Genomic DNA, 13,078 nt, shown 5'->3' with positions numbered 1-13,078 from the left:
AAATTATACCTTCCCTGGTCTGTCAAATTTGCTAATCTTTTAAACTCCATGTCCTCAATTTATAATTCAGGTTTTCTTTGTATATGGAGTCTCAAGATTATTGCAGTTTACAACCCCCCCCAGACCCACAGAGGACATTATGCAGGTGTTTTCACAGAGTAGTAGAGTTGACTGGCCTTTACATTTATATTGGTGGAGTGCCCCTTTAAGGTAATGGAAATTATCTTATTCCAGACTGTCTCACTGTATAATATACTGTATATTCTGTATCACCTTATTCGTGCTCACTGTTGAAGCTATTTGATGTTTACACTGAGCAAAATAATCAAACACACTCCAACCTTCCATCAAATGGGAACATTCTAGATTTCTTTATACACATTCCCACCAAAATTCATCCTAACAGATTTGGTGTCTTTGGGAACTTTGGGATCTTATCTAGAATTTTAAAATAATGTTCTGTGGGTTTAAACAATGTTTGAATGCACAATGTGAGTTTGTAATGACTGATCAGTGGGTCATTGGGTTTGAGGAACCTTTTGAGTACCACAGAATCACTTGGTCACTTCTGTGGAATGAGAATATTGGTACTTTAAAGGGGTACTCCACCAATTTTACTCATAAATATCTTTCACTTGTCATGAGAGGTCCTACACAGGCAGTGAAAACAGCTGTATCATCTCTTCTCTGGCTCTGGAGTAGCTTCCTATCTTAGTTTCGGCTTGAACTTTTAACTGTATAACATAAGATCTGTGTTACAAACTAGGGGCAGTGAAGTTTGAAATATGTGGATGTTTGACAGGCAGAGAGGGTCTAATAAGAAAAGTACATCATGGGAAGTCCCTCAACTTTATGGAGGTCCAATAATAAATTGCCGGAGTATCCTTTTAAGTCTAATTTGGTCACTGGAAGCCACTATAAACTGATGAACACTTTCATTTGGTTGGAAGTGCACCAGGCTGCAATCATTAACTGCTGGGGTTTAATGTGAGTGGTAAGTTAAAAAAAAAACACTGCCAGACACTGTTATCACATCTTGACTCACAATGTTTATACCTAATGCTCACCAGAAAACCAAAGGTGTTGCATGCTGCAAGGGTTGCAAGGCCCTCAGAGACAAACTTGTGATTTTGGCGAATATAAAATTAAAAAAAGAAAGAAAAGGAAAAGGTATGGACTTTCAATTCATTTACACTAATTTAAATGAAACTTGAGTTTGTCTTCTCCTTGAAGAGAGATTTATACAGATTAAATGTGAGGATAGACTGACTCCATCAGAGCTTAGTTCTGTGTGTTTGCTGCATCTGTGTGGCAACAATGACAGCCTCTAAATGTTTCTTGTAGCCATCTAGAAGCTTCTTGCACCTGTCTGCTGGTAGATTCTGCCACTCTTCCGTTGCTATGCATTCAAGCTCTTTTAAGTTTGCAGGAGTCCTTTTTGCAATGGCAGATTTCAGCTCACTCCAAAGGTTTTCAATGGGATTTGGTTCATTGGTAGTCAGTTTACAACAGTCCATCTTGTGCTTTGGGTTGTTGTCCTCTTGAAAGACCCAAGACCTTTGCCTCAAAACTAGTTTTCTGACACTGGGTAACACATTTTGCTCTAAAATGCCTTGGTAATCTTCTGATGTCATCATTCCTTTGATACATTCAATGCCTCCAGTACCAGAGGTCAGCCTGAAGTTCTTCATTGAGGTTCTTCTTAGCACCACGTCCTTGAATCATCTTAACAGCTTTATGATTGTGAAACTTCTTGATAACATTATGAACCGTTGAAACAGGGATTTTCAAGAGCCTTTGGAATTGTTCTGTTTTTTGATAATAGCATTTCTGATGCTCTCAGACAGCTCTCTTGTCTTCACCATTGTATAAAAGAACCTGGAAACAATCAGCCCCTTTTTAATGCAGTAAAACCATCATTCATTGGTTAATTCAGGTGATGTGAACCCTGAAAATTAAGCACAGGTGAATCTTTGGCTAATTTGCATTTATTTCTGAAGATATTCTACATTCTGTACTTTAAATTCAGGGGTGCTGATAATTTCAACCAGGACTGTACACACATTTTTGATGGAAAAAGTACTGTATGATAAAAGTTATTCTTACCACAAAGATACAAACACACGTGGTGTTAGGTGTTAATGATTTTATTGTCAACTTCCCTTACGTTAGACTTTAGCCATGTGCACAGCACATACAGTGTGATATTTTATTAGGTCCTGTATAAAACTACAGGACAACTGATAAAAGTAGTTGATACAAAATTGTCATAAGACAAGAGGATTCAGGATCATAGATAGTACAGTATCATATCATCAGTTTTGCAAAAGAAAATCCTTTCCCTGAATGCAGATGTCCGGGCAGCAGAGTAACAGTGTACAGTTGATAGACTCATAGATGTTTAACAACCAGTTTGAACAATGATATTCAGTCAGTCATTTCCATAACTATAGGCTGATTTTATTGTGTCCTGAAAGGAGTATGTTTAAAGATACTCTCCATGAAACACATCCAACAGCGCGGCAAAATGCTCAAAATTCCACTCAGTTCACTGTGTGATGTGATGTTTTAACTTTAGAGGGTCAGTTCATGCAAATTTAAAAAAACAAAACAAAACATTTTCTCACTTACTTCTAAGCGGATACATGAACCATGCAGATAGTATTTTTTTTGTCCAGGTTGTTTTTGAGATTTCTCCCTCCACCTCTTGTTTGTTGTGCTTAAAGAATCAAAAAGAAATTTAAATAATTCCACAGCAACATCAACTAACAGTGTTCCTGTTACTCTGGATAATTCCCAGAACATCCTGTTATTAGTGTCTACTGGGACTATTTCTGTGGTAGAAAGTAGTTCCAGTGAGAAAAGCTTGATTATCCAGAGTAACAGGGACACTGTTCTTGAAAAAAAGATATGCTGCTGAATGGCTTAAATGTGAATTTTTAGTTTTTCGAGAAAGTAATCTCAGAACCAGGGCAGGTAAAACCCAAACTATCTGAATGACTACATACCAACAGGTAGGAGAGAAAATGCTCTTTGTAATTTGGGGTGCTGTTGGACAGGATGACAATACAAAGGAGTGTATCTTAAGCAGCTGCCTTTCTGTTACATCATGTCTACAAAGAAAACCTAGTGTGAGCAGCATGTTAGCAGAGCAACAGCAGTCTACACAGGAGGTGTTGAGGCACAGAACTGATTTGTAGGTCATCTCTGTTTTGGAAGTGCGAGCATATCTGTTCCCTCAGACGCGTGTGATGACTGAAAAATGTTGCTGAAACGATTTCTGTGTGGACATGCTGTTAGGAGTGACAGTCAACCTGCTGTCAATCATTTGGACCCTGTGAGCAGAAAGTGTGCTAAACCAGTCACAGACACTGGTCCTTCCTGGACTATAGCTGAATAACCAAATGAACAGCCAGAGTAGAGGACTCGCCCTGGGTCGGTGACAGAGGGCAGAAAAATATTTTACTGTAAACATGATGCCCACAATGCAAAGCAGTGACACGGAGAACCTCCTGAGAACGCGGAGCCCAGCTGTGAGCACCAGACACACCAGTATACCTGCATATATCACTGCTGACCAGCTGAGGTTTCGCAGAGGAGATTTTAACAACTGCAGTGTAAGAAGAGCTTTTAGAGGGACAACAGACAGTGGCTTTAGCACTTAATCTGACAATTTGACATGTACCTCACAATGAACCTGCAGCACTCTGATCAGTCTCCATATCCATGCTTGCTTTCAGGAATCATGGCCTAAAGCCAACACAACGACAGTTTGCATGATATTTGCTTGAGCTATTTGCAACTTAATACCTAGCATGTGTGTTCAGTGTGGCTAATGCATCATCACGTCTACTGAAGGCACTCTTGCTCAACAGAGAAAACAGAACAATCCCAAAAAACAGTTGGGCAGGTTACAAAATATGCTATAGTATGTGGAATGTTGAAACTGAGATTTCAAATCTCTAAGATGAAAGACTGAATAAGAAAACACCAGAGTATAGAAAAGAAAAAAACAGAAAACAGGTCAGATGTAGTCACCTATCTCTCACCAGTCCTTTTTTTGACCAGTGTTGTTGATGGTTACTGAACCTATTCACTAATTACACTAAGGCGAACCAGTCATATACACCTCACGCCTTTAGACAGAAACTTCCCCCCAGCTCTGCTGGTTTAAAACGGTCCTCCCCCCCGAAAGGAATACCAGCACCTTCAGTTACTTAGAGGTTATATTTACAAAATATATAAAGAAAAATATAGGGTTACTGGCCCTAGCATATAGTACAGTCCAACAGCTGTCCGTAAATATTTCTCCCATGATTATCCTTTCTAAAAGTAAATCAAGGGGTAAAGATAGCCGGAACGTGACAAGGCGCAACTAGGACAACATGGCCACCAGAGCTGGGCTGCAGTCAACTGCAGGCACTCACAGAGAGACAGAGAGGAGACAAATACAAGTCAGAAGGAGTCTGGGAAATATGTAAACTGAGCCAGTGCATGCAGCACAAAATGCCGTAGGAACTTGGAGTAAAGCTTGAAAAGTGGTGTTGGTTTATTAAAAGAGAGGATACACAAGAGGGAACTGGAAATTGGTCGTACCGGAACTGCGCCAAAGTTTGTATCCTCAACAGAATATATTTGTGAGCCTATTTTATCCTGAGTGTGTTGTTTATTGCTACACATGGAAATGAGTGGAGGGGAAATGCACTTAGTAAATGACACTGATGTATAGCCTCAGAAATTCCTTTAAAAACTGAAGGAAGACTGTGCTTCAACATACTAATATTAGTAAAGGACATTTTGGGAAACACACTTAATTGCGTCAATCAATGAAGACTACTATGAATCTCATGTCTGGCCACTAAATAAGAAGCTACTGCCAGCAGCCAGTTAACTTAGCTTAGCATAAAGACTGGAAACAGGGGGAAACAGCTAGCCCGGCTCTGTCCACAGTTTGAAAAATATGTCTACCAACACCTTGCTTAAGCTCACCAAGTAACACATTACATCTCGTTTCTTTAATCCGTACAAAAACTAAGTATAAAAACATGACAACACTAATTTTTTACACGGATTAAGCAAACAAGATATTATGAGTTAATCAGGGAGCTTTAGAGGCAGGTTGTAGGTGAATTTTGTTGTTGTCTTTATGGTGAGCTAACCAGCTACTGGCTGTAACTATATATTTACTTCTCATCGAAATCTCAGCAATAAAGCCAGTAAGTGTGTTTCCAAACTGTTTTTTAAACCCCAGAATATATAAAAGGGTTTTCAAAGCAAATATTGTGTAACTACTGCAGAATAGAAGCCAAGGTAGCTACTATTGGAAATTACAGTGGCACAACATTGACTAGGTGAAGACATTTTCTTGGGGAGACAAACTGTGGCACAACACAGGCAATAAAGGAAATATCTGTCCAACTTGCATAAACGTGCCCTGAGTGATGCTGCCAAATGATCCCTGCTGTCCTGCCTCAGACCCAACAGACAGACTTTTTTCTTCCATTCCAAAAGCTACTGGCCAATCCGAAATAACCTGACATAAAGAATAGTCCTATTCCACAGTCAAGGCTACGGTTTCTCTGTTGCATTTCAGCACTTTGACCTTGCTTTTAAACTCCCAAATTCCCCACTTATATAATGTCAAAGAGGATGCCTCTCTCTATCGGCAGTCTTATAGATCTGACTGAGATTGACGGCAGAAAAGTTCAGAGTTCACCCCCCCCCAGCAGAGCTATAAACAGACCAGTGGAGGTTGTGGAGGTTCTTCAACTCCCCCTTCCTCTTCTCCTCCCCAACTCTCTCTCTCTCTCTCTCTCTCTCTCTCTCTCTCTCAAGCAGTAAGATGATACTGTTTCAATTAGGCTCCAGTGCCACACAAAAGAGCTGGCGCATTGGGCAATCATTGCCACTTCTGACACCAAAGACACTTGCGTCTCATTTCTTTTTTTAGGCTAAGACTCAAAAAGGTCTTGTTTTGTTAAAAAAAAATCAGAATCATAGTTTAATCATTAATGTCTCCTGCGCACTGTTGAAATTACCCATCAGTGCAAAGAAAACCAACATTCAAAGACAGGATTTCATTCAGTAGCAGCAAATATCTGATAAATTAGAAAATGAAAACAAATAATGTGTTTGGCATCTCTGATCCCCCAGTCATCCACCCACTGTGGAAATACAACCCTTCCTAAAAAATACAAAACTGTTGTTAAACATAAATAAAAAGATAAATATATACATTGCAAAAGATCAAATATGATACACTTGCATAAAGCTTAGAGTGAAAGTGCATCATGGAGTCCCCCCCCTCCCTCCGTCTCCATATTGAGGTGAAGTCTATTTATGAGGCCACTAGATTCTTGGCAAGAAATGTGTCACCGTCATGGCGGGTGACACTCGGTTTCCTCTTTTTGTTTTGCCGTTCTTACTAAGGCCGATGTACATCCTTGGATAGGCCACCGACTCGTAGGCGTTGTAGTTGTTGGCGAGGAGCTTCTCCCTGAACTTACACTCGTTGTTGTAGTGTAACTAGAAGAGAAAAGAGGCAGAAAGAAGGATTATTTGAAAATGCTCATTGTTTGAAGGCAGAGACAAAACAAAGAGGCTGGGACATTTTTTGGGTGGAATATCAAGTCTATATTGTTAATTGTGATTACTGTCAAACAAGTGCTTTATTTCTGACTGCAGGGCTATTGTACAGCAGCTGTTTCAGTCAGAGATTTACACAAATATTAGACTGTGAAATGATGAATGTGAGTGAAGCAGGACTCGGGACACCATGCTCCCTTATTGTGCTGTTCTCTCTCGGTGAGTGGAATAATAGCTCATGAACTGGGAATCAGGAGGCTTTTTCTAACTGAATTTAGTCATTAACGCATCTTTGACTGTTGCTTTATACTGCTTTATACATATACCGTGTTGTATTCTTTAAAGAACCAACAGGTGCCCTTTGTCCACTTGGGATGTCCACATGATGGTGCTTAATATCCTGGAGCTGGAAAGGGTTTCACCAGTTATTCCTAAATCAATCACTAAGTTTGTGTGTAAAGTAAGTCCTTCTCGATGCCTTAACTAGCTAATTTCAAACTAGGGATTGACTAAAATGTCCAAGATAGTAAAGACTTCAATAATCTGTAAATCAGTTACTAGCACCACCAGAGCAATATCCTGAGCTGTAACACAAGTGTTACAGCTCGTGTGTTACCTGTGAGTCCTCTATAAATGAAGAAATGACTTTGTTTTTCATAAACATGTGTGCATGGAGAAATGTGTGTGCTCCAGAGTTAGTAGTGTTCATGCAGTTTAAAGTTACGGTTAGTGGGAAATATCTGCTTATGCTGAGCAAACCTTTGCTATTCAGTCAGTATGTCTGACATAACTGGCATTATGTTTTCATCTTTATTAAACAGCATTTTGACCAAGCTCAAACATGTCAGGCATATTCTGAATAAGTCATTTTACTCTTCAGTCCAAATAGGTCATATGTTAGCAAGCTAATGTAAGTTTTTCTGTTGATACAGTGGGCTAAAGTGAAGTCAGAGTTGCCCCTGACTGTCACTGGGAGCAAATAACTAATCATTACACAATAAATACTGTAGGCTCTGTGCTGCAATTGATTTATTTTAAATTTGATTACTTATTATTTTAGTGATATGTAAATCTCCATTTAGTAAACACATATAGTATAACAAGTTTAAGCAGAGGTGGTGCAACCTAATCTTGAATGCCACCTAGATTTTAGGAATTTTCCTGTGAGAAAATTTTGTTTTGGTGATTTAAAGCTTTGTCCAATGTTAAAGGGTCCTTTTGCAGTTGTTCTTTTGTTCCAGACCCTAATGTAGTATTTTCAAGTTTTAAAGCGTGACTTTACTGGCGTTAAGAGAAGTCATTCATGACCAGTGCTGGAGCTCACATCGACAACACAGGACAGGGTAACGTCCTCTGTGTTTCTCTGCAAATTTGTGAGTTTTAACAACCCTGTGGCTATTTTATATGTTGATTTTAGTATTTTTGTGTGAAATATATTTAAATTTGACACTGTTTATGCCAGCAACCAAATAAATAATTTCCCCACAGATTGACTTCTGTCAAAAGATTTGAAAAACCATTTATCATTTCGTACACTCACAGATCCGTACAGCTTTCCTCGACGGTTCATGGCAACAAAAAGTCCACTGCGAACACCCAGCAGAGTCACCACTCCTCTCTCCACTGGAGAGATCTGCAGAAGACCTTCAGGCAAAACAGACCACACACATTGAAACATAGTGGTCCAGAGCCACTGAACCACACAGTGACACTGACATCACTCTGTGTGTCCCAGAGGATGAGCTCTGAAAATATGGAGCTCTTGAGAAAGCTAAAGAATTCAGTTTCTATCTTAAATTCTGGCTGTAAATGCAGATGGCAAATTACATGTTTAAACATTTTACAGGTGATATGATGCAGTGTATCAACTATCTGATGCTAAATAACACAAGAAGTTTAACTTTTTAGCTGCCCGGACATTTATTAGGTTTGGCAAAGTATGGCATTATCAAAAATGATCTCTCTGTAAATTCATATATTAAACAAAAGATGTCTTTTTGTCAATACAAGTATGGAAGTTGTTGACTGTATGGACTCAAACTGGACATTGTTCTACACTAAAGTGAGGGAAATCCTGATCAAAATAGGCTTAACAAAATTATTTTAACCTAACCCCCAAACTTGGTATAGATGTAGGCCTAACTAAAAAATCTAAAAAAAAATTAAAAAAAAAAAGGGGGGGTATTATGAAAAACAGGGCTTTTATTTTTTGTGTGACATGATACTAACATTTGTGGACCAATATTTCCTCTGAGGTGCAGTTCCTAGCATGTAACAACTGACCAAATAAAAATATCTTGTCAGTGATCAGTCATGATTGTATTATTTTTGGAAAGTCTGTGGAGGTAAATGACATTAAATGAAGAGATAATTGAAAATTTACTGAACCCTGCTGATGGCCCTTTTCACCTGGATTTGACAAGTTGCAGGGTTCCAGCAGACTGTGTGAGTCCTTTGTTCCTGCTCTCCTTTGAAAATGTTTTACTGTGGCTTGACTTCCTCAAAGAGATTTTCTGTAATGTATCTCCCTGAATTGTTATGCCTTGTCTCAAAATAGTACAGAGGCAGCACAAAAAAGCCAACAAGCTTTAAGTCCCCCAAGGCAGCCTGTCAATTCCACAGCTCGCCTTTTGTCACTTTAAGAGGACCACAGTTCACAAACAGGGGATGACAGGGATTAGATTTGACATTTTGGTTGAATAAATGTTTGTTATTCTTCGTGTCTGCAAATGTTAGGCGGTGTATGACTTTGTCTGAGCTGTCTTAACAGATGGGTCTATGCGCTGTGTCCTAACTTTAGGTGCTGGCTGGCCGCTGGCCTGGATCACGGCAAGCTCTGGTTACACACAAGGCGGAAAGCACCGGCACATACAGTATGAGCTCAGCGGCACTAGGGAAGGATTCCAGATGTTGGCACTAAGGCATGGGTCAAACCTTAAGCTGTTCAGTGACTGATAGGATGAGCAGCATCTCCATCAGTAGTGTGGAGAAGAGAGAAATACGGTTTGGATCAGGTGTCAGCAGACGGTGAAACGTTTTGATTAGAAAGTGCATCCAGTTTAGTTACTGTCTGAAAACCTGATGAGAATCATTTTGTTTCGGTCATTCAGCTCTTAAAGAGCTCATATTTCACCAAAGCTTAATAAAAAGGATTTCTCAACTTTAACAGTAACATTTGCTTTGTTTATTTACCAGCTATATAGCCTACTGTAAGAAGCTGTAAGTTTCTCCACCAATAGAATAAGAATAGAGAAGCTTTTTTCTAATTAATAAGTAGTTGTCACAACTTACTGTAACGACTTTCGTTGTGTACCCCAGTTATTCTACCGTCCGGTAACACCTGGATATGAAAGCCGATCCCCACGTTGCAGTAGAGGCGCCGCAACCTTTTAATGCCCATGAGGTAGTCGCTGTCCCGGCCCATCTCCTCCCGCTTTTCCCCCGGGATCCGCGCTAGGGACCGGGAGTAGAGGGCCTCCCAGCGGTCCGCCGTCCGGTTCAGGCCGGGGGCGCATCCCACCAGTCCGGTCACCAGGCCCAGGACCAGGACAGTCCGCAGGGCCGCCAGAGAGCCCATCCCGGGTCTGGCTCTGAAAGCAGCCTCCCGGCGTTTGCCTTTCCAATAAAGCGAGAATAAAAAGAAGAAGCAGCGGTGCGGCAGAGAGGAGCGTGTGGAAGTTGCGCTCATTCCCAGACCGACAGGCGCACTGGCTTCAGCGCCGGAGCGACATTGATCTGCATGGGCGCTGTGCAGCCATGCCTCTATATTTATACCTGCAGACACATTACATCACAGCTCCACACTTAGAAGAAATCTACAAACTACGTTTTCACATTCAGGCGCACCAAACAGAGCTGGGAGCTTTATTGAAATCAAATAATAGCCGTCTTATCTGAGCGCAAAGCAAGAGTTTGTAGAAAATAAATGAATAAAGGCGTTGTTGTATAAAAAAACTTCTTTGTGTGAGCCTTTCATTATCAGCCGCACAATATCATAATTTATGTATGGGAGGATGTAAAATAGGAAACGGCCCAGTTAACAGACCGTGATGCCGAGACAGGAGACAGTTCTATAAATGAACAATAACAGGAAAAAACACAGGTCCAATTCAGCCAAATGAAAAAAAAAGCGCTAACATAAGACTGGCAGAAGGGAAATCATGTCCCGGGCCCTTATAGAAAACAATGGTAAGACTAAATAGAGAGTTTGAAGCATGATAAGTATGCTGTCATTGTTGGCCAAGACTTTACACAGTTCTGACGTTACAACTGTTAGCAAGTTTGTGAACTGTCATATGTGTTAATAGACCATGTATCATAGTGCCCGTGTTTATAATAAAATAAATAAACTTGCATGACGTTATATATATATATATATATATATATATATATATATATATATATATATCGTATATAGGTTAGGGTATTGTTTACAGGAAATCCCTCTTGACGAGTTGACTTCTTTCTTAGAAAGTCTTAAAGCTTGAAGTCTTCACATTAAAATACCCTATGTTTGTTTAATTTGTGCATACTTAGTATTTGATTTCATTTCTCTTTTCAGTCCTAAAAGTCTGGTCTTTCTGTTTAATATTCAAGGCTGCTGTAGATGGCAAACACATGGAAATCCAGTGTGCTCACTTTCTATTTGCAGTTACCACCTTAAGACTTTTGTTGGCCTTCATCAAAATAAGTAGTATCAAATCGCTGTGATAAATGTGTTCAAAAAACAGCACAACACAGATACTTCTCTGAAATCATAAATTTTGGTTTAAACTCTTTGTTGTTTGAATTATGATGACCCACCGGTGTCATGGCAGCGTGTCTTTGATGTGTCATCCTTGACCGCCTTTCAGATGCAGTGGTGCATTGCTTTTGATGTCCATTGAAATAAACCAAACTAAATAGCTAACTTTCCTTTTATTTCAGCATTTCATCATTGCTATTATTCTTGCTATGTATCTATGCTGAGCACTAACATTTACCCTGTCTGCTGAGTGTCCCATTATTTATCTCTGTGTTCGAGTACTGAAGGTCTTCCCTGTCCATCAGACCAGAGGCAGAGACAGAGTCCTTTGATCTCTGGGGTGGCTCGGTCCTGTTCCACACTGACCACGCATGAAACGTTTTCTCACGTTCACATTTGGCTAATCCTCAATGTACAGCAACATTGTGTCTTTGTGTGCTGCAAAATGGGTCCATGAATACAGCCAGATCTTAGAGACAGTCTTGTGGTGCTGAGGCCCCTGGTCAATGACTACCAAGCTCCAAAAATGGTTGACATGCCAGCAAACCAACAGGACCCAGTCTGGAGGACAAAAAGACCTTCAGGATCCATGAACCATGAGCCAGTTAGCCAAAACCAATAGCCAGTGGATCTCCATGACCACTGGACGTCCAGGACAGCTGATGGGCTAGTGGACAACCAGTGGGCCGATGGACTGCTGAACCTCAGGAACAACTAAAAGACTGCTGGACCCCCAGGACACGGGATGGACCACTGAACCTCCAGAGCAACTGATGAACTGCTGGACCTTCAGAACAACTTATGGACCGCCATATCCCCCAGGGCAAGTTATGGACCACGCGACCTTCAGGATCTTCAGGCTACTGAACCATGTCACATCCCAGAAAGAGGATAGCTAACATACCATCACACCTTCAGGAAAACTGATGGATTGTGGGACCTTTGCACCATCAGTATGCTGGATGGCTGAAACTCCATCAGGCCTACATGAGAGCTGATGAGTCATTTGACCACCAGGACAACTGTTAAATCCTAAATCCCTGACATAAAGGATGACTGAACCTTCCGACCCCTGGACTTTTAGGATCCAGGTGGACTGATGGACCACAGGGTCTCCAGGATGACTGATGGAATATTGGACCTCCAGAACAACCTGGGCTGGTTGGTTCAGAGTGTCCCTGGAAATGAAGACCTGAAGACGTTTCTGAGCCATGCAGACCAGCAGGTCCTGTGCTGTCGCTGTCCATGGTTCTGTAATCTCCTGTTACCACTTTAAAATAAAAGTAGGATGATATGTTTCTTTGCAGTCATGCTGAAATTTGTAAGTTATGCACGACTTTATTTTTTGTTTATGTTGCACTGACGTCAGTATGGTTTTAGGTTACATGTAAGCAATGAATTATGCTGAGGGAAAGAGGTTTTAGATTTCATTGGGTGACAGCTGCAATTCAGAGCTTAAAATGTCTCAACATTCAACACAAGCATTTGTTGGCTCACTCATTTATTCATAATTTCCAAGCCTATGTACTGCATCTTCGTATCATTCATTACTAGAGGACAATGACAGTGATTTTTGAATATACTTTTAATCAATAAGCACTATCACTGATTATAACTATGAGAAACTGTGCCTGTATTGACCCAACAGCACCCTCTCGCTTTGTCTTTATGCTTGCCTCAAGTATTTTTTGAACCAAAAAACAATCTTAAAATTTGGATGAAACTCAGAAAAAAGGTTGTTTCCCACAC

At 40.4% G+C, this 13,078-nt stretch overlaps 1 protein-coding gene across 1 annotated transcript; it reads right to left on the bottom strand.

Moving 5' to 3' along the window:
• Positions 1-6,348: 6,348 nt before the first annotated feature.
• fgf4 (fibroblast growth factor 4) lies at positions 6,349-10,273 on the bottom strand. Its single transcript, XM_040134445.1, has 3 exons — positions 9,877-10,273; positions 8,126-8,229; positions 6,349-6,525 (listed from the first exon to the last, which is right to left on the bottom strand). The coding sequence occupies exons 1-3, from the start codon at positions 10,271-10,273 to the stop codon at positions 6,349-6,351; spliced, it is 678 nt and encodes a 225-aa protein (XP_039990379.1).
• Positions 10,274-13,078: the final 2,805 nt, after the last annotated feature.

The sequence above is a fragment of the Xiphias gladius genome, chromosome 1 (genome assembly GCF_016859285.1).
Source record: "Xiphias gladius isolate SHS-SW01 ecotype Sanya breed wild chromosome 1, ASM1685928v1, whole genome shotgun sequence".
In the NCBI taxonomy this organism is placed as follows: Eukaryota; Metazoa; Chordata; class Actinopteri; order Istiophoriformes; family Xiphiidae; genus Xiphias; species Xiphias gladius.
The sequence above is the reverse complement of the archived record's forward strand: the minus strand, read 5'-3'. Positions and strand labels throughout refer to the sequence as shown.

What these genes read in the sequence shown, in the direction of transcription:
- fgf4 (XM_040134445.1), bottom strand. Translation starts at nt 10,273, where the DNA reads ATGAGCGCAACTTCCACACGCTCCTCTCTGCCGCACCGCTGCTTCTTC. An exon ending in ACACAACGAAAGTCGTTACA is followed by an intron (nt 8,230 to 9,876) that starts GTAAGTTGTGAC and finishes TTTTGCCTGAAG; the next exon opens with GTCTTCTGCAGATCTCTCCA. An exon ending in GAGGAAAGCTGTACGGATCT is followed by an intron (nt 6,526 to 8,125) that starts GTGAGTGTACGA and finishes TTTCTCTTCTAG; the next exon opens with TTACACTACAACAACGAGTG.